This window comes from Cryptomeria japonica, chromosome 2, assembly GCF_030272615.1.
Source record: "Cryptomeria japonica chromosome 2, Sugi_1.0, whole genome shotgun sequence".
Classification (NCBI taxonomy): Eukaryota; Viridiplantae; Streptophyta; class Pinopsida; order Cupressales; family Cupressaceae; genus Cryptomeria; species Cryptomeria japonica.
In genome coordinates, this window is record NC_081406.1 from 423,621,875 (window position 1) to 423,648,934 (window position 27,060).

General features: G+C 39.8%; 1 protein-coding gene across 1 annotated transcript; it reads right to left on the reverse strand.

Moving 5' to 3' along the window:
* Positions 1–20,185: 20,185 nt before the first annotated feature.
* Positions 20,186–21,843, reverse strand: LOC131061963 (uncharacterized). The gene is made up of 4 exons (XM_057995797.2): positions 21,540–21,843; positions 20,949–21,451; positions 20,511–20,679; positions 20,186–20,460 (listed from the first exon to the last, which is right to left on the reverse strand). The coding sequence occupies exons 1-4, from the start codon at positions 21,841–21,843 to the stop codon at positions 20,186–20,188; spliced, it is 1,251 nt and encodes a 416-aa protein (XP_057851780.2).
* Between the last annotated feature and the right edge of the window lie 5,217 nt (positions 21,844–27,060).

Here is a 27,060-nt window from a genome sequence, read left to right on the forward strand (position 1 = left end):
ACATGTTCCATAACCCCTCTGAGTCTCCTTGTGTCTTGATGAGGTTAGGAATAGGAGTATCCTCTTCATGGATACAATAGGTGCCAAGCCCAATCAAACTGAAAAGCATTGGCCCATTCGTCTAACAAGCAATCAGGAACCTCTTGCAAGAGAGTAGCAGGCTCACGGACAGCACACTCCTCCCCTTCTTCATGCAAAGTGCAATTCATGTTTATAGGGCTAGGGGTGTAGGGCTCAATGTGGTTTTGGGCAATGGGCTCTGCCCTTATGGTGACCTTGGTACCATACCTTGTTCATAATAACATATGGAACCAGTCAGAAGACAAGTACCCACCTATCTTAGCTGTTAAGTCTCTAGACAAGCAGATGGCAAAGAAAGCAGAAAGGTCTATGATTGATATGTCTTGCAAGACAGTGCAACCAGGGCATGCATGCAAGGTTAACTTCAAATTTTTTACCACCCCTACTGTCTTAATAGAAGTGCCATCTAACTGGACCACCCCTTTGGTCACGGGTTCATATTTTATGCCAAGAAGATCAGCTACCTTCTAAGGCATGACTGAGCTACTAGCTACTGAATCTATCATGCAGTTGTGAACCAAATTATCTCCTATGATTAAGGAGAGATAGAAAGGGGGAGGCTTGTTGATCTTGTTTGAATCTTCCTCCTCCTTGGGTTGCACCAAACTGGTGGAGACTGTCTTTCCGTTGACTGCTGCCTCCTCACTTGACTAATTAACTTCCTTCAGTGCCTCCTTAAGCAAATCCCTTTGAGATGGGATTGAAAGAGCCTCCCACATAGTGACGTTGAGGTTGGCCTTCTTCATTTGATCAACTTTGTTGAAAGGGACACCAACTGATTTTAGAGGCCCCTTTGAAGCTACAAGGTCTGCCTTTGTTCTTTGGACGACTTGGGCCTCCTCCTGCCTCTTGCTCCCTTGCATGGTACTTTGGCTTGTATCATGGATGGCTACATTGGGTGTTGGAGCTTGGACTGATGTTGAAGGTGAGGTAGCCTCCATGGCTCTCTTCTTTGACCTTGCATACTGCAGCATGGACTCACCATTTGTTTGGTTCAAACCACAAAATTCCGCCAATTGAAAAAGGTAGAATCCCCTTGTAAGTGAGCCTGGGGGCCAACACTAGGCTGATTTGGGTCATATTGTTTGCCAGAGGTGTGTTGATGTGTATTTTGTACACGACCAAACACAAAATAAAATACCTAAAGGTACCTTATCCTCTCTTGAATAAAGTCTCCGAATGCTGAAGATGTCGAGAAAAGGATCAATCGGGATGACTTCAAGGTTCTTCGTTGTAGGATCCCTACATGTGGATAAGCTCTCTGTGGTATGATGTGATTTTGCTAGAATCACAAGGGGACTTACACTTGATGACCTAAACGTCTGATTTGCTGGAGTCACAAGATTTTACTAGTCTAGATTTTGGAAAAAAAAAGGAAAAAGGACAAGGTCGAGGAAAGGATCTAATTTTGACACTAAGAATGTAGGAGCAATGAATGACCTTTGATGAAATTCTAACTAAGTCTTGTTTTGACATCCCAGGACCATCTCCACAAGGTTAGTGCGATCTTCAGAGGAAAGCTTTATGATGTTCAGATCATCACTACAGGCATAGACACCATCAGGCTGATGCATATCAATGAAGAAGCGACAATTGAAGTTAAGCTTAAGTTGAATGATTCCAGTTGACTACACAAGGCAAGTCTGCAATCAACAAACTGCTAGTAGTATGGATATACGAATTTCACCATCAATCAAACACATTTCTTCCACTCATCTAATAACATGAAATCAAATTTGAGAAGTATAGAGACCATGCAAATTGTTGAATCGACCCATAGATTTCACCATTTCTTCAATGAAGTTTTACAAGTCTTTTACAACATCTTGGCAACAATCTTTGCCTTCTCTCTCTATTCTACTATAATTACTATTCTATCAACTGACTATTCACTAACTACTTTCTATTAGCTTTCTATCCTCCTTTACAAATGAAGAGTCGGGGCTTATATAGTGCCCTCAATACCATTCAATGGCTTGGATCAATTTGAGATCAATGGCCAAGATTTTACAATGAAACCCTAATTAGGGTTTGTTACAACAAACTTAATTCTGACCAATGAAATAATTGCATTATTTGGACACATGTCTTCTCTGGAATATTCGACCAATGGATAGTCGGGGTAGGTACATCGAAGTTTGTGCCATCTCCCATGAGTCAGGTACATTGAATCTGGACATGCTGAGGTGGACCAACCCAACTGGAGGAGTGATGACTAGGATGCCACCTTGTCTAACACTTGGTTGATGCTCAATTTGGTGATGCTTTCCTTCAAATGCTGGACTGGAAGATAGATGGAGAAGGTCGTCCTTGTTGATGCTGGATTGGAGGAGGTCGTCCTTGTTGATGCTGGACTGGAGGAGGTCGTCCTTGTCCTGGCTTGATCTTCTTTGATGAGGGTCCGCCAAGTAATTGATCCTCCGGCTTTGGGTGGTGTTGTGACCATTTCACACATCGCCCCATTAAAATGGGGACCCCCTCTTTTTTTTGCTTTTGTTTTGCCTTTTCTTCTCGCTGCTTTAGGGTTTTGAATCAAATGAGTGAGTCGTCTGGATTAAGGTTAAGCCTTAGGGTTTCCTTTGATATTTTCAAGCCGAAGTCCATTCCAATTTTGACAGATTATTAAGCATCCTCGCATTGATTGCAATTTTGAAATAAGGTGAGCCTGCCAGGAAGTCAAGTTTGTCTCAGGATGGGTCCAGTTATGATTTTGAGGGCACATTCAAGTTAGGTTTAAAAGTGTTAGCATTTCAATGATTAAATTATGCAATTTTGTCCAGCACAGGTGAATTTTGACCAAATTTTGGAAAGTTTACTAACTTGCCCTTGGCCTTGGAAATGGCCTAATTTTGCCTTGTCAAGTGATTGAAGACCAAAAATGTGGATATTTTAGCCTATAGAGGTGAAAACGCCCCTGTCCCTCACCCAGGGACCAGGGCGAAATTGATATTTAATGCAAATTGGTTATTGACTGGCTTAATTTATTTTGTGCAGGATCGCCAGGGGATATGATCGAACACGAATTGAAGATTTTGAAGATTTCGAAGACTCAAAAACGATGAATTTTGAAGATTCAAGACAAGTTCGCTCCTGTCCCTCACCCAGGGACCTGAGCGATTTTCCTCAAACACACCTTCTTGGACATTTTTTTGGATTTGGATTTTTATTCATAACTTGCGAAATGATGGTATCTTTCCCAGCAAAAGAGAATTGAGATGAAATTTGTAAAGATTTGACCCTAAGGACCAAAATCGCTCCTGTCCCTCACTGAAGGACCGGAGCTTATTTTTCAAAGTTGCATCATCCTTGCAGGGCCAAGACATTTTTTTGATTGGAAGAGGTCGAGGAGGGCACGTTTTGTCCATTGAATATAATTTGAGCAACCAACTAACAAGGAAATATGCTAAAATGACAAGGATCGCTCCTGTCCCTCACTGAAGGACCGGAGCTTGAATTTCAAACTTACATTGTCCACACAAGAGTTAAGTGATTTGGTGATTTAAGGAGGTCGGGAGAAGAAGGCTTTGTTCATTGAATATAACTTGAGCCGTCTACGAAGTTGAAAATCAACCCAAGTTGGCTAAGGCGCTCCTGTCCTTGACCAAGGGACCAAAGCGAATATCAAAGGTAGCTCCTGTCCCTCTCCTAGGGACCAGAGTGATTTTTCCTCAAGACATGTTTTTGGCCAAAGTAAAGCGAATTTCAAGATTGATATGAAGGAAAGAGGGTATAGTCACTCCGTTGAAGATAATTTTGAAGGTTGCAAAACGCAAAGTGAGCCCATAATGGCCAAGGTGCTCCTGTCCCTCTCCAAGGGACCAGAGCGATTTCCTCATAAGGCAAATTTCCCGCAAAGTTAGAACGAATTCTATGATGGAGATGAGTGAAAGAAGGCACAATCAACCCGTTGGAGACAATTTTGAAAGTTGGCGAAACACAAGTGAGCTTATAAATGCAAGATCGCTCCTGTCCCTCTCCAAGGGACCAGGGCGAAATATAGATTGTCAAGACTCCCTCTCCAAGTTTGGTCGGATCCAAGCCAAGGCGCATGATGGAGATGATATTAGGAACGCTTCGAAGAGGAACAAAGTTGCAAAGACCACGAGAGCTTGATGGAAATGGCCAAAGCGCTCCTGTCCCTCACCAAGGGACCAGAGCGAAATATTCAAGAATGCCTAATTCTAAGATGCCGCTTTCGTTTCAAGCATTCAAGATGGAGTAAACAATGACATTTTACGCCTTGAAGACAATTTGATATCAATATGATTGAGGATTTGCGCCATGGACTAAAGTTCGCTCCTGTCCTTCACTGGAGGACCAGGGCGATTTCTATTAAACTAGTCATTTCCTTCCAAAACCATATCAAGGCGAAGTCATGCAAGGTCCGAAATGTCTTTAGGAAGACGATGGATAAGGAGTTAACGTCAAAAGTCAACAATTTCAAGCTCAAGTATAAAATTCGCTCCTGTCCTTGACCAAGGGACCAGGGCGATAATCTTTGGAGGAGCTCATTTTGTCTTAGAAGGCAAGTTAAACATGCATAGAACAAACAAGGATGATCCTTGCCTACCTCGCAAATTGACTTGGTAATTAAAAAGACAAGGATCAAGGACAAAAGGACAAAATCGCTCCTGTCCCTCACCAAGGGACCAGGGCGAAAAACACACTAGCCAACCTTCCTCTCCAAATTCGGACGAATCCAAGTCAAGACGCAAGGCCAAAGTGATGTTTAAAAGGTTTCACGAAGGAATGAAGTGACAAAGGCCATCAAGTTGATAAAAAATGGCTGGGGCGCTCCTGTCCCTCTCCAAGGGACCAGGGCGAAAATGCTTTAAAATGCACTCATGTCAAAGATTGAATGGATCAAGCTCGAAATATTCAAGTAAAATGCCATTTTGGGCGTCCAGGATGAAGTGTTGAACGTAAAGAACAAGAATTACAAGGCTAAGAAGCATGAGGCGCTCCTGTCCCTCACCAAGGGACCAGAGCGATATTACTAATGTCCCAAATATCTCCCATGCTAGGCGCCAATATCCTTCAAATTGCATTAAATTGCCAAATTCACTAAAAAGTTTGAAATACTTTGAAATTAAATTGACATTTAATGAGAGCGCCTAACATTTATTAATTGATTTTAGCCTTTTAAAAAATCGAAATTTAATTGCAAAGGCATTTAATTAATTAATTAAATTATTAAATGAAAGGAATGCGCTTGAGGTTTTATTTTAAATATTTTATAAAGGTCGGCCTCCTTTCTATTTAATTTTGTTTATTATCTGCTTCATTTCCACCAAATCGGCCTATTGGAGATTGCCAAGGTAAGCGCCTATATAGTGGGGGGGTGTTGAGCGATTTTAATCCATCATTCATTCATTTGTTCAAGTGCGATTTGGAGAAGCCATAGAAGGAGCGAAATCTCATCCAAGGAGAGGTGCGAATCTTGATCCAAGGAGAGGTGCGAAATCTCAATCCAAGAGGGAGTGCGAACTTTGTTGGAGGTAGAGCGAATTGTTCCTCAAGGTGTTGGAGGCTAAGGGTGGTGAAATTGCTAGAGGAAGCTCACGTTAAAGACTTCGATCCACATTTTGCCTAGCAAATTCCTTAAATTTTGCATTTTTTTTTAGAGCTAGTTCTCCAAGAAGGGTATGGTGAAGATCTTCCTAGCCTTTTTTTGAAATTTTGAAATTTTGAATTTCCAATTGCATAATCGTCATATTTAGGAAATGATAATTCAAAGATTTATCATGAAGTTTCCTAAATTTAAAGCTTAAACTTAATCTATATTTCTACGTTCCAAGGTATATTGCTCATTATGAAATGTTATGTAGGTGTCAAGATGGCGGCCCCAAAGGCAGGAGCATCCAGCAGTCGTCTGGCTCTCATGAAGGAAGATCAAAGGAATGAAGAAATGGAGACCAAGATCGTGTCAAAGTGGAGCAACATTGGAGATACCAACTTGGGAAACTTCAGTGTGAAGAAGTTTCGAGAGGTCCCTTACATTGGAAAGCCATCACCTGTCGCAAGGAGAATAATTGAGAGTGGCATTATCAAGGCGGCCGGCTTCCCTCCAGCAGTCCAGTGCCATGAACTGATAATCGAGTGTGCTCGCCATTATGACCCACAGTCAAGATCGATCGTGTCCAAGGAAGGAAATACTTTGGCTTATCTTTCAGATGAGGCTATCAGTGAAGCTCTCCACCTGCCTAAACATAAGGACATGATTTACAAAAGCTTGGAAGGAGCTAGATCCATGTACGAAGATGATCCAGACACTTGCTTGGGCATCATCAACAAGAATTGGTTACTCAAAAGTCGTCCTCGCCTGAGCAAGATTCCCAACACACCACATAGGATCGACTTCCAGGAGGAGTACAAAGATTTGATAACCTTACTCAATCGAGTTACAGGGGCTCCTCAAGCCTTCTATTTTGAGAAGTGGATGTTCTTCTTCATCCAAGTGATAGTTCAGGGAAAAGGAACAATTCATTGGGCTGGAATTATTAGCCATTGCTTGGACGTGCAGTTGAGAAGACTGAAGGCTACTAAATCCTTCCACATGAGCTCGTACATCATGTATGCCTTGATCAGGAGTTTTGAATATGCAGGACTACCTCACAGAGGAGTAATTGGAAGAGGACCCAGAGAAGTCAGAGTTTGTGAATCTTATGTTCATTTGCATCATCCACCTGGGATTAATTACAAGTTAGTCAATGATACCTTCACAATGAACATCACCAGGACACTGCAAGGCGGGATTCATAATTGGTTATCTCAGGAGGCACAAGAACTTGTAAAGAGGTATGGCGCTTGGTTTATCCAATTCCAGAAGTTTACATATATCAGAGTTCATGGATGTCCTTCACCTCCATATATGTTGCCAAGATATCCGACAGACAGGATAGTACTACTTGAGGTAACTAGGCAACTGGCAGCTTATGCGAAGGCATTCAGACATAGACATGGAAATGGGATTCCTGTACCTATCATACTAGGAAATTCAGTTGAGGTATGTCCTAATGTTCCAGCTTTAGATGATGCAGAAAGGGAGTTGGCCTTGTATTCATTTTTATTCTTTTCATTGAGAGAGAATTTTGATCCTTATGGACATATAGAGGAGACAGTTGGTAGAAAATACAAGCATGAATGTCAGGTAGAAGAATTTTGGATGAATCTCTCAGATGATTTGGAAGTGAAGAGAAAGATGCATTCCAGATTGCCCTTGGATTTCATCAGGAAATGCAAAGTTTACAGAGTGGCCGATCAAACTCAGGACAGTGGCAGGCACCTCCAATCCTCTTATGATAGAGAGGACAAGGCAGTAAAGATAGATTGGAATGAACCTGAGGTTGTGGACTTGAAGACTTTGATGGCTCCAGTTTTGTCCTGTACTCGCAGATGGGTTGATGTGCAACATCAAAAGTTGAGAGAGCAAAACATATCAATGACTTTTACTTTGGAGGAAAGGTCGGCAGAGGGAGCAAGCGTAAGTGAGGGCCATCCTCATCTTAGAAGCACAAGCGAAGGCAATCCTCACCCCAGAAGCGTAAGTGAGGGCAATCCCCATCATAGAGGTGCGAAGAGGAAGGAAAGACCTGAGAAAAGAGAATCTTCCAAGAAGAAGCAAGAGGCCAATCGAGATCGCTCATCCGGCACATCTTCTCGACAGGAGAAGAGGACACTTGAAGTTGAGGAATCTATGAAGTCAATGGTTCAGAATGATAAGCATGAAGAAGGACATGCATCTCAACGTTCATCAAGTCAATCTCCCCAAGTCAATGAGCTACATGAAGACAAGGATGATGATGAAGCAACATCTCCTCTCCGGAAAGAAGAGCCATTGCCTAAAGAAATACAAGTTAGAGAGACAAGGTCCGCCATTCCAGATTGGTTGAAGGAGAGACTGACAAGGGTAATTGTGATCGAAGACGAAGATAATATGATTGATTTAGATAGCCTTGTTGGAGATTCTCAGGGAGTAACAGAAAAGAAGAAGGCCACCAAAATGTCCAAGATGATCAGAGATGAGACAGGGTCCAGGAAGTTGCAGATAGCTACACCGGCAGTGGACAAATATGAAGGTGAGATCCTTGCAGAAGAATATGATGTGGAAACCGTTGAGCTTGGTCCACTCACCACCGAGCAGGCATTGGATGAGGCAACTGATTCATTTGAGGCACTTAAAGATAAACTTAAGGAAGAGATGGAAAAGAGTAGAAAACTTGAGAGGGAGGTCAGTGCTTGGAGAGGCTATTAGCCACCTCAGTCAGCCTATGGGACGTCAGGATCCAGCAGTATCTCCTGTGCAAGCACTTCCCCTTGAATCAGTTGGTGAAGCAGAGAAAGTTAAGAGCTTGGTCCAGCTTATGAGCTCTTGGATTGACAAATCCCATACAGTTGCAGTCGAGTTTACAACAAGAATGATGCAGACCATTCATCGGGCTATCCAGGTCCTTGAGATCATCCACAACCTAATGATAACAGTAGCCGCTTTTGCTCATACTAAAGATGTTATCATTCCTGTTCTTCAAGTAATCAGGCAAACTCCAAGAAAGATCTTAGCACAAGAAAAGATAATGGATGGAGGAGCTCATAATTTACTCCAGTGGTCTACTTTACTCCGGATGAAGGAAGTTCTCTTCGAGGACACCACCACTAAATGCAATCAAGTAGAGGAGGTCATCCATCCAATCCAGGACAAGGTGTTTGGGGTTTTATGTACTATTCTCGGCAGAAGGATCGAAGTTGAGACAGATGTGGATCTTCAAGAATTAGAAGAAAGGGTCAAAGTCATCTTTTGCAAGGATGAGAATGTGATTACAGATGAGCAAAGAGATCAAATGTTTGCTACTATGCTCCTGATTGAGAAAATTAAGGAACTCGAACCTGAATGGGATGCAGCTCTTCTCAGGGCCTTTGATCAGATTATTCACTTGGAGGAACGAATGAGGAATCTTCCTGAGATTCCTATTGCTGAGATCGAGGGAATCGTGTCCAGATTCATTGCATATGCTAAAAAGGAGCATTGGAAAGGGAATAAAGTTCTAGAAGAGAGGTTGTTATAGATGACATGGCACCTTAATTGTCATTGGTCTATGTTTCCTAGATTTTTGTGCCAAATTAAATATTTGGCTATGCATTTAATGTTGTGCAATAAAAAGGGAACTTTTGTAATGAAACCCTAATTAGGGTTTAGGTGTCAGAATCTCAGCCGTTGATCTTCTTTTGATCTAGGCCGTTCATTGTAATTGGGGATGCTATATATACCCTCACTCATTTTCATTTTGTAATAATTAGAAGAAATTAGAGATTAGGGAGAAAATAAGAAATAGTTAGAGCTTTTTGGAGAGAAGAAAGTTATTTTGTAGCAAGATTGAGTTTGAAGAAAGGATTTCAAACAATTGTTGTCTATTTTGGCTTTGAGATCAATAAAATATTTGAAGTTATGGTGTTTTATTGCAATTCTTGTGGCTATCTTCATGGTTGTTCGTTTTCTTGAATCATTCTCAATCGAAGTAGTATTTAAGTTTGAAGGACTAAGTGTTGGGCTTGATTTTGGTGAGATTCACGTTCCAAACCACTAGCTTCTTACTGATTGTGGGAACACCTTGCGTGGTCAACTGGAGATACCTAAATTACTTAAACCTTCAATCGTCATTGAGCATTGGATATGTGCCTTTGTGGTAGTGTCCATGATCCTTGATGAATTGAAAAATCATTTGTTACCTTAGAAGATCGCATCAATTTCAGTTGGGTTGTTACTTCATGGCAATATTGAAATTGGTAGAATCTTGCCAAGTCTAGCCTACATTGGGTCATTCATAGGATTAGATTAGAATTTATCCCTTGCAAACCCTACCTTTTGATCTTTTTTGAAGAAATTGTTAGTTTTAGGAAAACTTGTTCCTGCAGCTTGGAGAACGTAAGGCCCCTTGATGAAACAGCATTCACAACGACCACTGGTGCTTATCCACACGTAGAGACCCTACATAAAAGAACATTGGAGTCACCCTGATTGATCCTTTTTTTGTGACATCTTCAGCAATCAGAGGCTTTATTCAAGAGAGGATAAGGTACCCTTGGGTATTTTGTTCTGTGTATGATCGTGTACAAAATACACGTCAACAGGTGGTTATTTGAAACCTACACAAAAACTTAAAATTAGTCTTTGAGCATCATACCTTAAAGCATGAAATTTAAGACCTTTCAAAGGTATAACTTAAGATATTAATTTGAAAAAGACATGATAAATCAGGAATTATACATTTTCAAATTAATTATGAATGGAAATTGGATTTTCAAGACTTAGACTTTACAAAATTGCTATGAAATCACAATAAGTCTTGAATAAGAACTTCAAAAAAAATGATTCTTCATACCTCCTCCTTGAATGCCTAACTATGAAACCTTGGAAAATGAAGAAAGAAGATAGGATTTTGCTAGACAAGGGTTGAATTGTGGTCTTCCTTTGGATGAATTACATCTCCATTAGCCTTCAAAAGAGCTTCACCTTCTTTAGTCTCCAACACTTAGCAGAAATTCGCCTCCAATCTACTGGATTTCGCTCCTCAATCTACTCCTCAAAATCGCACTTATAAGGAATGAATGAATGATTTGAAAATGCTACAACACTCCTCTCTTATATAGGGCGCTCACCCTAGTTAAGCATAAAGCCGACCTAGCAAATAAGGGGTAAAAATAAATAAAAATTCCTTCAAAAGGTGGCCGACTTGCTTATAAAGGCATAATAATGATTTTGAGCGCTCATTTTGTATTTTTTAATTTTTTAAAATTAATTTTAATGCCTCCAAGGTGGATTTTTTTAAATTATTTCAAGGCCTAAAAATTAATTTATTAAATTGCCAATGCCTTAATTAATGCAAATTTAATTCAACCTCCCTAATGTCTTGAATTTGGCAAATTTGGCGAAATTTGGGAATATCAAGGTTTGATTGAGGCTTAGTGAAGCTTCTTCAAGATTTCGCCCTAGACCCTCTGGAAGGGTCAGGAGCGATTTTTCAATTTAAGACTTGAATACCTCATTCTGTTCACTCCAAAATCTCCCGGAAGGCAAGCTTATGTTTGTTTTGGCCTAATCAAGGTCTCGCATTTCAATTTTTATCATTTCCCATGAGCAATTAGGTGAAAATGTAAATTTCGCCCTAGACCCTCTGGAAGGGTCAGGAGCGATTTTCTCATTCTAGGCCAAAATTCACCTTAGCTTAATCATTAAACTCCTCCAAGGCAATCTCTAGGGTCCATTTCCTTCCATCACTGGGTTAGCTCATCAAAACTTGAAGGAAACATTGCATTTTAGGGAATTTTGCTCTGGACCCTCTAGAAGGGTCAGGAGCGAAATTCTCTCCTGAGCTCAAAATTCTCGTTATTATAAGTCCAAAACCTCACCAAGGCATTCCAAATGGCATCTTTCACTGAGGTCCAGGCTTAGTCTCATTCAAAACTTGCAGAAAAAGGTGGATTTAGGGTTTTTCGCCCTGGACCCTCTGGAAGGGTCAGGAGCGATTTTTCTTGCCTAGGCTTACTCCTTCATCATTTTGTCTTGAATCCACCCCTCAAGGCTAGGCAAAGGTCTTCTTCTTTCACTCCATCCAAGCTTGGTTCGTTCCTGCAAGGCAAAATAGGGGATTTTGAGATTTTCGCCCTAGACCCTCTGGAAGGGTCAGGAGCGAAATTCTTTCTTGGCTTCAAAATTTTCATTTTTAACAATCCAATTTCACTTCAAGGCAATTCAAAAGTCTCCTCAAACCCATGCTTAAGTTTAGCTTTGCCCCAACTTTGGAAGAAAAGATAGGTTTTAGAATTTTCGCCTTGGACCCTTTGGAAGGGTCAGGAGTGAATTTCACCATTTGGCTCAATTCCTTCACATTTCAATGATTTCTAAACATGCCTAAGGGTTTGAATATGCTCATCTTCGTTTCATGATGCCTTAGACTTCGACCTTTTTCATTGCAACATGAGAGCTATTGGGAATTTCGCTCTAGACCCCTTGGAAGGGTCAGGAGCGAAATTCACCATTTTGTCCAAAAATCTTCATTTCACATGCTTCCAAATCTTTAAATGATGTCCAATCTTCACTCCAAGAGACCCTACACACCACAATTTAGCCAAAATTAGTGAAAAATAAGCTCAAATAAGATTTTCGCTCTGGACCCTTTGGAAGGGTCAGGAGCGAAATTCCTCTTCCAGGCTAGAATCCATCATTTTTCAAGGTTTTCAAACATTTCCAAAGTCCAAACATGTCCACTTTTCCCTTCAAAATGCCTTGCAAATCAAAATTTGGTCAAATAAGGCAAGAAATGAATCCTAGGTTGATTTTCGCTCTGGACCCTCTGGAAGGGTCAGGGGCGAAATTCACCATTTTAAGCAAAATCTTGATCTTTGAAATCATCCAACTCCCTCTCAAGGCAAGAACATTCAAAAACACCTCCACACGTGCCTTGGAAACTAGGAACTTGGTCTTGATAAGTGATAAATTGAGGTGTATAAGGATTTTCGCTCTGGACCCTTTGGAAGGGTCAGGAGCGAAATTCACCATTTTAAGCAAAATCTTGATCTTTGAAATCATCCAACTCCCTCTCAAGACAAGAACATTCAAAAACACCTCCACACATGCCTTGGAAACTAGGAACTTGGTCTTGATAAGTGATAAATTGAGGTGCATAAGGATTTTTGCTCTGGACCCTTCGGAAGGGTCAGCAGCGAAATTCTTAATCTTGGCCAAAAACCTAACTTCATTTTCACATTTCTCCATCCAAACAAGTGTTTTGCCCTCAAAGATGCCTGGGAACGAGTTGGTTCTAAGTTTGGGTCAAACTAGAATGTCATATGGAGAATTTCGCTCTGGACCCTTTGGAAGGGTCAGGAGCGAAATTCGCTTTAGACCCTTTAGAAGGGTCAGGAGCGAAATTTGACATTTTTAGACTCTCCGTCAGGATAATTTTATGGAATATAACATTTCCTTCTATCTTTCTTCTTTCTTATACTTTAAGTTATATTCCATATATACTTTCAGGATGTTTGAGAGTGGTTTCAGACCTCCAGGAGTTATATTGCAAAATCTAGTTTTTGGAGGATTCTTCAGTTTTCCAGACTTAGTCAAATTTCAGGATCAGGACATTCCAAACTTCATCACTCACCAACTTGACCTAACTCAAGCAGAACTTGCTATCCAAGTGATCCCCCTGGCGACACTCGAAAGCTAAAGGCTAACAAACAAAACCCTAAAAGACCTAGAAAACAAACCCTAGAAAGCAAAAAGCAGGGGTCCCCATTTGCAATGGGGCGATGTGTGAATACGTCACAACAAGGTGGTCGGCTCATCTTGCACTACTAAAGTTTGGACAAACCCTCCATTTTGGCATACACCTTGGTTGTGTGGCTGATTACATGGTTGACACCAATCTTGCTCTTGGGCGAGGTTATTTTGCATTGGAACTATCGCCTTTGAGCTGCTTGCAATTGTGGGGTTCACACTATTCAGAGGCCTGGCATTACTCCATTGGTTTTGCCCTTGAAAGGGTGGCCTATTTTGTTGGTAATTCTGACCTTGTGCTTGGTAAGGTCTTCTATACTGAGTTTGCTGCCTCTTCAGTGCCACCAATTCATTGCCAAAGTTTTGCAATAGAGCCTTGACCTCATGGAGCTCATTGGAGGATGTAGAGGGCGTGGATGATTGTCGTGCGGAAGCCATGGGAATAGGAGCCAAAGTGGGTTGTTGAGTAGGGGCTTCTGGGAAGAGAGGCATTGGAGGCCTTGGAGCTATCTTCCCATCCTGAATCAAACAATTTTCTGCTCTTATGGCCATGTCATATGCACCTGGTAGGGAGGCTCCACCCATCGATTGTACCATGACAGCTATATCGTTGTTGAGAGCTCTAAGATAATACAAGAAGGCATGATTTGGAGATGGCTTTACTAGAGCAGGAATTCTATTCCATGTCTTATAGAATCTAAAATTGAAATCTCCCATGAACTCGTGGGGTGCCCTCTTGATTGTAGTCAACTGCTCCACAAGTGATAGGTGATCACTTTTGTCTTCGAAATGGTTGCACAACCTCTCCCCCAATTCATCCCAATTGTGAATGGAACTAGACGGGCAACCCTCTATACCACTGCAAGGCTTTGCCTTTCAAAGATGTGGCTAAGAGTCTGACAGCAACATCATCCTGAGTGATATTGTGGACAGAGCAGATGTTTGCAATGTCTTGTATGTGCTCAATGGGTGTAGTAGTTGTTTCACCAATGAAGTATGGTATACTCTTCAACGCAGCCACTAGTATGTCATTCCATTGAGTCAAAATAAGGGGACTTCCCCCATTGAAGGTAACAAAGACTTGATTTCTTGCCATGTGAAACAATGGTCTATTGATATGAGTGGTGGGAGCCCTTGATAGAAATGGCCTTGCAAATGGGAGGAGTAGAATGAGACCTGCGAGATGGAGTGTTTACAACCTCGACACCCCTGATTGGTGATAATGAAGATCTACCTCTCCTCCTTCTAGAGTCTACAGATGGAAGCTCTATGAATTGAAAACTGCCTCTAGAAGACGCCCTTGTGTGAATTCTGGGCATGAAACCGGCAACCGACCTCAGAAGCTCGGAGGTCCGGAGTTGATGTCTTCGGCACTTCGGGAGCTCGGATGTCCGGAGTGAGGAAGTTCGGGAGTTCGAAACCTGGGGGTTCCGGGTTTCCGGGCCTAAGCACCTTGGAACCTGGGGGTTCCGGACTTCCAGGGTAAGCAGAGTTACGATGACTTGGGAACCTGGGGGTTCCGAGGTCCTAGAGTTATGAACTTTGTGTGAGCGCGAACTGGTCCTTGAGCAGAGTCGCCAAGTGCTTGAGAGATGACTGCCTCTAAAGGCCAAAACACTAAGATAGCACTAAATCATTACCATGTGAATTGAATACGTCCCACCGGATGTGCCAAAAACTGTGTTAGGACAAAAGCTTGCACCCTTGCTAAGCTATCAACTCAGCAACCTTGTGAAACATGGAAACAACCCCGAAGTGTGGGACCTTGCGCAAGGGGTTGAATCTCCGGAGAAGGTCGGCTTCCTTCTTCAAAAAGGTGCAGGAGTTGAACCAACTCAGCACTTTAAAGCTAACTCCTAAGCCTATCCTAACAATTTGCAGAGGTAAAGGGAAGAGAGAATGCTTGAAATGAAAAGAGGTGATGCACCAAAAAGAGATTGTTCCTCTCCCCACCCAAAATGGCACAAGGAATCAACTAAAAACCCAAGAGATGCACAACTTCAATTGCATAAGTGACCCAAATGCACATATGGAGGTTAGAATTTGCTAAGTGTCAAGAGGGGAGAAGGATTCCCACAAGTCACACTCAGAAAACAGGTTAACACAGCATAGATCGAGAGAAAAGCCACAAGACATACACCTATAATGAAGGTAAGAAAGCATACACAGCATACATAGGTTAGAAGGAGGCAAAAATGGTGATTTTGAATTAATCATAAGGCCAAAGGTCAATCTTACAGTTGCAGAAATGCAAAAATAATTACAAGTCTTCAAGAGAACAGAAGAGCATAAGAAAGCTCAAGGCAGCAGGGAGAGAACCCTTTACAATGAGGCTTAACAACCTTATATAGAAAAATGGGTTACAATGGTGATCATGACCCCTGCATGTCAGTCTGGAGGTGCAGGGAAGTGCATGCACTTGGCTTGTACATGCAAGCAACCTAGCCATACCTCCAAAGCAATTCTGAGGAAGGTGGATTGACTAACCTTCCAAAGTCAGTCATGACATAAGTCACCAAGCATGGCCCCGTACCTCCCTTGATGGAAATCCTGCCAAAACATTTAATGCACCCTTGTGGCTCCACAAAGAAAGTGCACAAATCACCAAAACTGTTGGAGCATTAAGGCCTTGAGTGTCGATCACGCCATCCGGAAGTGTCGCCAGTCGGAAGGAAACCCGAAGACTTCGGAAGTTCAGAGGTCCGAAGTGAGGAAGACAGGGGAAGAACTTCGGAACCTCGAGGTTTCGGAGTTCTGGGGGAACTAGAGAGAGAAGGCAAAAGGGGAAGGAACTTCGGAATCTCGAGGTTCCGGAGTTTCGGGGAGAAGAAGGAAGAAAGGGGAGGAGGGAACCTCGTACCCTCGGGGTTCCGAGAAAGGCAAGGAAGGGAACTTCGGAACCTCGAGGTTCCGGAGTTCCGAAGAACTGCGCAAAGGGACTTCGGAACCTCGGGGTTCCGAAGTTTCAAAGAGGGAAGGAGAAAAGGGACAAGGAACCTCGAAACCTCGGGGTTCCGGAGTTCCGGGGGGAAAAGAGAGAAAGGCTAAGGAGAGGAGGGGCTAAGCTAGGAAAGAACTTTGGAACCTCGGGGTTCCGGAGTTCTGGAGAACTGGAGAAAAGCTAAGGGAAGGAAGGGAACTTCAAAACCTCGGGGTTCCGAAGTTACGGAGAAGGAAAGAATGCGGCTAAGGCAAAGAACTTCGGAACCTTGGAGTTCCGGAGTTCCGGAAAAGGAAGAAGGAATGAGACAAGGGCAAAGAGAAAAGAACCTCGGAACCTGGGGCTTCTGGGGTTCCAGGGAAGAAGAAAAGGCCAAGGGAGGAACTTCCTCCGGACAAGGCAACACTTCACACTTCATGATTCTTCTCTCCTTGATCAGTTGGGGCCGCGCTGGTAAATGGAACATATCTCTGATCAGTTCTCACTGATGGACCAAGGGTGTCATAAAATGACAACAATAAGACCACCTTAGAATTTGACATTAATGCCAATCAATGACCAAGAGGGGCAACAAACTCCCCCTTTGGCATTGATGTCAAATACCATAAGCTGAAAAACACTCGAGGACAAATATATACTTGCACTGTAGTGTCACTGTGACCATAGAGTCTACCCCTGTTACAATCACAAAACTGTTAGCCCAAAGCATGATCAGAAAAGCACCACTGTCAATACATCCACACTATGCACTACAAGTAAGCAGTAAGCACTGAAAGAAGCAAATCACTGTCCAAAGCACTGCAAATAATCACTGTTTTCCCAAACACTACAAATATTGTCCAAAACACTGCAAATCATTGTCGAAAGCACTGTGCAAAGTACTGTCAAAGTTATCCGTATCACCACTGCATAGTAATAATCACTGTAAAACTGTAAATAATCACAAATTATCCCCCTTTTGACAGCAATGCCAAAGGAGAGAAGGGAAACATCCTGACAGAGAGCCAAGTGAAGAGGGGCAACAAAGCATAATGCATGGTACATGAAAGTACACTGTACAAACATGCATCATACAAAATACTATGCAAGACCCAGAATGCCAAAACATGTACAACAAGGGGTAAAAATAAACATAGATAGCTCCCCCTTACTCCATTGCCAGGAATAATTACTAACAAGAATTGAGAGGAAAGACACCAAGTCGATCCCTCAAAGATTCAAACACAACTTTGGGTAAGGGCTTAGTGAAAATATCAGCCACCTGATCATGAGAAGCCACATAATCCAACACCACATCATTAGCCAAGACCTTTTCTCAAAGAAAATGATATTGAATGTCTATGTGTTTAGTCAGCGAATGCTAGACATGATTCTTTGAAATATTTATAGCACTTGTATTATCACAGAGAATAGACACTGGCTTAGAAACGGTAATGTGAATGTCCTTTAAAGTGTGAACCATCCAGAGAACTTGCATATAGCAAGTAGCTGCTGCAATGTACTCTGCCTCAACAGTGGACAAAGACACAGAGGCTTGCTTTTTGCGGTGCCAAGCTACCAATCTACCTCCAAGAAAAAATGCACCACCAGAGGTCCTTTTCCTATCATCAATACAGCCTGCCCAGTCAACATCAATATAGGCTATTAATGTGAAATCATTATGTATTGGATACCATAAGCCAAAATCAAGAGTACCAAAAATGTACTTCATAATTCTTTTAAAAGCATTCAAATGAGATTGTTTAGGTCTTGTTGCAGTCAAGTATAATAGACTGCCAATCATTGCCCTGTACATTGTATGGTCTACATCTGGCTGATCGACCTCTTGTTGAAGTTTGCAGCTTGTTTCCATAGGTGTAAAAACAGGCTTACACCCACTCATCTGAAATTTTTCTAGCATTTATTTTGCATATTTTGCTTGAGATATAAATATTCCTTTATCTAATTGACTGATTGTAAACCCAAAAAGAATGAAAGCTCACCCAACATTGACATTTCAAACTTAGATTTCATAATATCTGGAAACTCAGAGCAAAGTTCAGTATCATCACTGCCAAATATGATATCATCGACATAGACAACAACACTTAGAGTAGTGTTACCTTTTGTTTTGAAATATAAGTTGTTGTTTGCAGCACCTTTTGAGAAACCTTGTTCCTGCAAATGCTTGTCTAACTTAGCATACCAAGCTCTTGAAGCCTATTTTAAGCCATACAAGGCTTTTCTCAACTTGTACACATGATCCTCCTTGGCTGTACACACAAAACCTTCAGGCTATTCCATGTATACCTCTTCTTCAAGATCACCATTTAAAAAGGCAGATTTTACCTCCATTTGAAACACTAAAAAGTTTTTATATACAAAAAAGGCTAAAAATATTCTTATGGCCTCAAGTCTGGCCACATGTGCAAATGTCTCATTAAAGTCTAAACCCTCAATTTGAGAGTATCCTTTACATGCTAACCTTGCTTTATTTCTGATCACATTGCCTTTATCATCAAGTTTGTTTCTAAAGACCCATTTGGCACCAATTACATTTTTATCTGAGGGCCTAGGAACAAGTTCCCAAGTCTTATTCTTCTCTATTTGATCAAGTTCTTCTTGCATAGCCTTGATCCATAGAGCATCTTTACTAGCTTCTGCATATGTTTTAGGTTCAAATTGTGATAACAAACACAAGTAGACCTGTTGATTCTTTGTGTTTGCAAGTTTTCTTCGTGTTTGTATTCCAGCAGATGTATTACCTATTACAAGGTCTTCGGGATGGTTTTCCTGTAGCAGCTTAGTGGACAGTTTTGGAGTGGTTTTTGCAGGGGTATTTTGAGTGCTCCTCTCTTCTGGTTTGTGTTCTACAACAGACTTTTGTTCAATTTCAGATTATTGTTTAGTTTCAGATTGAACAATACTGTGTTCAGTTTCAAATTGAATACTGTGTTCAGTTTCAGATTGGACAATACTGTCTATATCATCAATTTGTTGTTCATTTTGCAACTTTTCATCTACCTTGACATTAGCACTTTCTACTATTCTTTTTAGCCTCTTATTATAATATTTAAAGACTTTGTTGTGAGTAGAATAGCCTAGAAAAATACCTTCATCACAGCATGATTCAAAGCTGCCAATAGTATCATTATCCCTTTTAATGTAGCAGTGACTGCCAAAAAAATTGAAATAGCCAACATTTGCTGGCCTACCATACCAAAGCTCATAAGGAGTGAATTTAGTGTTAACTCTTAATTGCACTATGTTTAAAATAGAAACAGCAATATGTACTGCTTCTTTCCAATAAGTATTGGACAAATTTGCATCCTGAAGCATGGTTCTTGCCATCTGTTTCACTATTCTGTTTTTCCTTTCAGCAACACCATTTTGTTGTGGTGCTCTGGAGGCTGAATACTGCCTTTTTATCCCATGTTCTTCACAATAATCCACAAATTCTTGGGAAGTGTACTCTCCCCCTTTATCTGATCTAAGGCATTTTATCTTAAGATCTGATTCTTTTTCAACCATTTTTCTAAAAAACCTTGAACTTATTGAAAGCTTTTGCTTTATGTTGCAAGGATGTTACCCATGTAATTCTTGTATAATCATCAATAGATAGCATAAAGTACCTTTCATTGCTTGAAGACTTTGTTCTTGTAGGTCCACACAAGTCAATGTGTACTAGTTGTAGTGGCTTTGAGGAAGAATATTCTTTGGGCTTAAAATTCACCCTGGTTTGTTTGCCCTCTTGACATTCTTTACATACACTGTTATCAGGTTTAATCAAATTCGGCATATTTCTAACATTCTAATTTTTACTGATTTTGATTAGGTTATCATAATTGATATGCCCTTAACCTTCTATGCCAAAGCTTAGTTTCATCAATTTGACTCATAAAGCACACACTAGTTTACTTTTTGTTGTTTATGCTCTCATAAAGATTATAGATATTACCATTTGTTATGAAACCTGCAGCTATGGTTTTAACTGATTTCTTTCTTATTTCACATCCTCGTGCATTGAATGAAACTTGGAAGCCATTATCACAAATTTGGCTCACACTAAGCAAATTATGTGTCAATCCTTCAAGATAGTACACATCATGCACTGGAGTTTCATTGTCAAGTAACATAGTGCCTTTGCCTATAATCTGAATACAGTGATCATTTCCAAACCTCACAGTTCCTAATTGAAACAATAACCATAGAAATGAAAATTATATCTAGGAGACTTACTTTTCTTGTCAATGGACTTCTCCTTCTCAGCTTCAACTTGCTTTGAGGATTGTCCTTCGGAAAACTGCTTGTCTTTGCAAGATTTGTCAAGCTTCTTTTGAAGATTAACATTTTCTGCTTCTAAAGAACAGCATTCTTTTTCTTTGCCATTCAGTTTTCCTTGAGTCACCTAAAGAATTCTTTTATCTTCTTCAATTTGCAAAGTTAGATCAGAAATAAGTTTCATATCATTTCGATTCTGATATTTTAAAAAAACAATTTCTTTTCTCAATTTGAGAGCACATCTTAGCTCTCCTTCAAGATCAATCTCTGATCCTGAGTTATCTAAATCAATGTTCTCCTAATTTTCATTTGGAGTTAATATAGCCATAAATAATGTCTCTTCTCCTTCTTCAAGAGACTGATCAGAACAGTTGTATGTAATATCAGCATACAGACTTTTCTTCTTTTTGAAGACATTTTTCTTCTTGCAATTAGAGAACTTTTCTTTCCCGATTTTCTAAGATCCTCATCTTCACTATCAAGATCCTTATTTGGACACTGAGAGGCATAATATCCAATCTTGCCACAATCGAAACACTTAAAAGGTAATTTCCCTTTATATTTGCTCGACCCTCTTCTTAGTTTATTTACAAAGGCCATGTCATGTTCATCGAAGTTTTCAGGTTCACAAACACTGTCACTATCCTTTTTGACAAATTTAAAGGCAAACTCTTTGCTAGTAGACCAATTGTCATTGATCCTCATTTCATAAGCAATGAAGACTCCACGCAAAGCATCTAATGTGACTTTGCTAATATCTATTTCCTCTAAGGCAGAGATTTTTGAATCAGATATAGGTGTTAGTGACCTTAACACCTTTTTAACCACAACTGGTTCTTTCAAATCTTCACCAAGACCTCTCATAGAGTTCACAACTTTTTGAACTCTCAAAAAATAATCTGCAATTTTTTTCATTTTCAGTCATTTTAAGACTTTCAAACCTAGCTCTCAAGGTTTGCAATTTTGCTTCTTTAACCTATTCATCACCCTCATAGATATGTGAGAGTTTATCCCAAACAGCTTTAGCATTTTTGCAGTCCATGATTTTAACTAGAACATCATTAGTTAAGCCACAACAAATTGCATTAAAGGCTTTGGCATCACATTCATATTCCTTCTCCTCATTAGGAGTGGAAGGTGTTGTAGTGGAAGTATAAGCATTTTCAACTGCAAACCAAACTTTATAGTCTAAAGAGGTTAAATGCCTTTTCATTCTGATATTCCAAAAGGCATAATCAGAACCATCAAATAAAGGTGCTCTAACAGAGGATAGACCCTCTTGACTAGCCATAAGTACTCCTACCAGGAAACGCCTAGTTTTCTTTTGGACGAGGATTTGGCTCTGATACCACTTGTTAGAGTACAATGAACACTAAGAGGGGAGGGCGGCGGGACGGCGGGGAGGGGTGAATTAGTGTTCATACACAATTGTATACTTTTAAATGTTTTTTCAACTTTGACACATTTGAGCAATGTAAAACTAATAGAATCAACAGAATGAGCAAAACATACACAAGAGTATGACACAATAATGTCCTGAGTGGAAACCCTCCTGGGGAATAAAACCACTTGAAATTGCCTCACTGGCTTATATGAAAAAATTTATTTTACAAAGCCTCACTAGCTGTTTTGTATATCTCACTGACAATGATATCTCACTAATAGGCTTCATGCCTCACTGGCTTTTCAACACTTTTCACATCAAGTTTGTCTGAATTTACATAAAAAGTTTCATCTCTGTTTCATTTCCTAACATCTTCTAATCTCACAACAATTGTTGTAGTTGTTCAAATACAAAACATCATTGTGCATTTGTGAAAACATACACAATAGTATCAGACTGATTAGGTTCGCATACAGAATACCATTGTGCATATAGTAGAAATACACAGTAATATGATGTATCAAACTCTGTTCTAGAACAATGTAATGTCTGTCAAGAATGTTCTTTACAATCACAAACTGTATCACAGAAGAAGTCTATAAGAATTACAAAGAAAAGCTTCTTTTCATTACTGCAGAAATTTATTTCCTTTTGTGCAACTTCATATATCTGAAAGTCCTCACAACATATAAATAATGATCTCTATCTCTGAACTGTGAAAATGAATGCATTATTATGGTGTCTTAACAAATAACTGTGGAATGTGTAATCTCTGTGTTAAGACATCTTCAAAAACAAACACAATAGAGAACCCGAACAGAGATAAACCCCAAAACTAGGGTTAAAGTAACTCACTGCTCTTATCAAAAAACCCGAGGCATAGCTTACCAAAGCAAAGACTACACATCTTAACTGGCATAAAACCTTCACAAAGATTAACAATGCTAAACAGATACCCCTTCTTTTTAACACAAAACAGTTACACTTAACAAAGCAATGAAGAAGAAAGAGAACCCGTACAAGGGTTTGGTTTTTGGAACAAAAACTTCAAATATACACAAAACCCTCCTTTTATGAAACTAGGGTTTGAAGAGTGAGGAAACAATTACCCAAAAACTGAAAAGAAAGTGTTCTCACTGATCTAGACAAAACTTCCATGTTCTTACAAGATTTTCCATGTTCTTACAAGATTAACACGAGATAATAATGCTAAAACAACACATAATCTTTCTTTGCAAAACACACAAACTACTAACCCCTCAAAAATGTATTAACGACTGGTTTAAAGCATCATTAACCCATAACAAGAAACTATATCAGTCATAACTGAAAGAGCACGGGATACAGTTACACACAGCCGAACTAAAAGAACCAAAGATTTACAAAAGGACACAAAAATAATCTTTCTAATTTGACATTAACACAAAGATACTACTTTTGACATGGAACAAAAAGGATTATGGGTCTGAAACACCTGTAGGCCAAGTCAATGCTGAACCGCTCAGGAATTGGAGTCTTCGTCAATGCCAGGTTATGCTTGAGTTCAAACAATTACTTACTGCCGCTAGTCTGCCTCTGCAAAACTGCAAAACCTAACTGCTTTTCGTGCCCTAGCTCTTCGAGAGCTTTTTCGCAAAAGAGAGATGAGCTTTTTGAAAAGAAAGCTTTTAGGTTTTCTTTTACCAAATGCTTTATGTCACAAACTTTTTAACCGCATAAAATGTCAAACTTTATTCAAGATGTATTTCGGTGGGGTTAATTACATCATCTCAAATATAATATGCACCTAATACATTAACATCTCTTTTAACACCCATGTGAATATGCATACCAAAAGTTCCTTTTTGACTTTATGTTAAACATATTGAAAACTCATTTTAAGGCAACAATTAGAACAAGCCTTATCATATAAAAAAAGGACAAACCAATGCAAGATGTAAGACTACCTTAGAATTTAACATTAATGTCAATCAATGACCAAGAGGGGCAACAAAGCTCTGGCACAAATTATGGCAAAATTCTTTTTCAGAACAAATAGAAGAATGCCTGGGATCTTATCAATTATTTTCAGACACTAATCTTGGAGATGCTTTTGGAGTAATAGTTTATTCCATAATCCAGCTAGAAGATTTGAATACAGTTGATTTGTAGTCGTTCTGTGGGAATCAAGTCGCCACTTCTATTTTTAACAATTACTCCTCAAAATTAAGGGGTTCACAACATGCCAATTCTGTCACTTTGCGCCCTTACTTCGCTGTTTACCATGGACACAATATAGACTCTTCTAACACTTAAGCTTCACTCTTGCCACAGTCTTTTATACACCATCTAATCTATGTGTGTCATTGAATATTTTTACCTGGAATATTCCCTTTTGATACTCCAGGCATACTTGGGAGTGTTTTTCCCAAGATGATTTCTGGGAAATAATTGAGTTTTTCTTCTGTCAATGTGATATATTAATATGATATACATTACCATCATTCGTCAACAGTCGATTCGGTGCCGTGGTTTGCGCAAGCCCTAGGACTTGCTCTTGCTCATTAAGAAACAGCATTTCAAGAAATTTTGGGTCTACCCTAATGAAGCTTAGACAAACCCACTCTTTTCTGAAATAGAAACAAGGGCACCCATGTCTCAAACAGGTTTTTGTTGGCTTGGATTCTGCCATGGACTGTGCCTCCAGATTTTGCAATGTTGGGCTTTTCTGTGAGAAGCTTTTCAATCCATTGAAGCCTATTATAGCAAAATGGCCAAATATGCCCACTAACAACGCATCTTGGCATATGATTTTAATTTAAGCTGCTTAAGCTTGGCATTCAAACACTAACCTATGCTTGTTAAAACACCAACCTATGCTTGTTAAAACACCAAGTTCATAGCTTAGTTGCACAGAAATTCTCCAGCACAACGCACGTGCCAATAATTGGAGGCATGCGGTCCTAATGAATCAGACTTATAAACAGATCACAAGAAGAAACACCGAAGAGTCTTCTTAAGGGTAGAAGCCCATTGATGGCACTTCTTTATATCCAACCAAAGAGATTGAGCACACAAACCTATGCATCTTCTACACCCACAGATTGTCAACATTGGGTATTGGCCACATCAAAACCTTCCAAAGCTTTAACCCACTGTGAACTTGTGACGCATCAAAATGGGTATTACTGTTGTTTGTAACTAGGTAAAGATGGGCTCGGATTGCCTTAAGGCAATATCCAAACCCATATAGGACTGGGTCCTATCCTAAAGGGGTAACGTGCCCCCAAGTTGAGCCCAGCCCTATACCTCCACACCACAATAAATAAATTGGCGCCAAAAGAGGGAGGCCGACTTGGATTTAATAAAGGCTAAGGACTCATATAAATAAAGTCATCTTGCAAATACAATTTAGTCATCCATGAAATCAGCAAATTAGCTCTGCAAACAAGAGGTGCAAAATCACTAAAGAAGGTTGTGCGAATTTATCCAAGGATTGTGCGAACTTGTCCAAGGATTGGGCAAACTTATTCAAGAGGATATAGGGCATTTTGGTGCAGTCTTGAAGCATGCAAAAGGGGCAGATCTGATGTATAAAGATCAGATTCAGAAAAGCAAGCTAAGTATTGTATTTGTGCAATAAGAGTGAATACATAATCTGACCTGTGGGTCTTTAATGCTGGGTTTTTCCTCCTTGGAGGTTTTCCCAAGGTATTTGTGTTTGTCTCTTGGTTCCTTGTTTCATTCTTGAATTTACTTGATTATAGTTTACTAAATTACAAATATGATTAATAAACTAGGGCATAATCAAATGTTACAAATCTGATTAATAAACTAGGGCATGATTAAATGTTACAAATCTGATTACTGATCTAGGGCACGAATTTAACATGGTATCAGAGCTAAGGTTATACTAACCCTCAAATTTCAGTAAGCTCTTACCTTCGGGTTGTTGTTCGTCTTTTATTAAGATAATGACAGAGGTGAAGTTAGAGGGCATCATCGGGTCCTCATCAAGGAGTCATTCTTTAATTCATTAAAGATTGTGGAGATTCGAGTGAAGAACCAAAGAAGGAAGTAACTGATATTTCTCCTTTCAGATTTTCAGATCTCTGGAATGCAAAGTGTATACTGTGGAGTTATTACCTCATTCAGACCTTCAGAGTTGTTGATTTTCAGAATTGGTCTAAACCCTAGATTGGTATATATTTCATGATTCTTAACCCTTGATGTGATCCGATCCAATTTTAATAATGATTGAATCTTTGATGGTATGGTAGATTTATTTTGCTACTAGACATGCAACTACTATTTTGTATTGCTAACAAAATCAGTTGTATTCCCACCAATCTTCAAACCCTAGCTGACTGTGCTAAGGCACATCAAGAGGAGATTGCGAATTATGGCTTTTCAAGATAGACTGCAAAGATAGTTTCTCTTGGGAAATCTTTCGATTCCAGTGTCAGTGTTATCTAAACATCAACAGGTGTATTTTTCTTAATTCTTTATTAACCTTGTGATAAGAGACTTTATGATAATTAAAGATTAAGTATTCCTGTTGAATAACTTTGTCAATTTGTTTATTTTTGGTTTCTTTGTCAAGTTGTAATAATAAGGGTTTCATTATCAATATTTGCTTCTTATGGGTTTGTGCTTACTTAGTTTTGTAAAAACTCTTGTTGGGTTGTGTGAAAGGAAAATGATATTCTCTTTGAATTAACCCGTGTTGGTCCAATCATGTTTTGAGGTTCCCTGTGACAGGTGTTTATCCTTGTAGGTCTACAAGCAAGTTTGTGCCTATGTTATCCCGAGTTGCCATCCTTATATTATCCCTGTTGCATTCGAGCTCATGTCATTAAATGTTGTGACAAATGCAGTTTTATTATGTGTCAGTTATCTGTTAAAATAACTGCATAACAGGTTGCTTTCAGTTAATTGGTTATGATGATGCTCTTTCCTACATAGTAGAAGTTAGAATGTATTGTTGTAAATAGCATATGTAGGAAGAGTGAAAGATGAACAAGTCAATGGTCTCCTTCTGTGATTAGCAATGAGATCTCTTCGGGCTGAGGCAAGCATTTTACTCGTTAATTTCTTCTACTTCCACCAAAGCTGAATATAATTAGGATCTTGTTCAGCAAAGTA

Coding starts and splice junctions, on each gene's coding strand:
- LOC131061963 (XM_057995797.2), bottom strand. CDS start 21,843: ATGGCTAGTCAAGAGGGTCTATCCTCTGTTAGAGCACCTTTATTTGAT. Junction 21,452..21,539: donor ACTCTCACATATCTATGAGG/GTGATGAATAGG, acceptor AAAAAATTGCAG/ATTATTTTTTGAGAGTTCAA. Junction 20,680..20,948: donor TGTCTTCAAAAAGAAGAAAA/GTCTGTATGCTG, acceptor AGAATTCTTTAG/GTGACTCAAGGAAAACTGAA.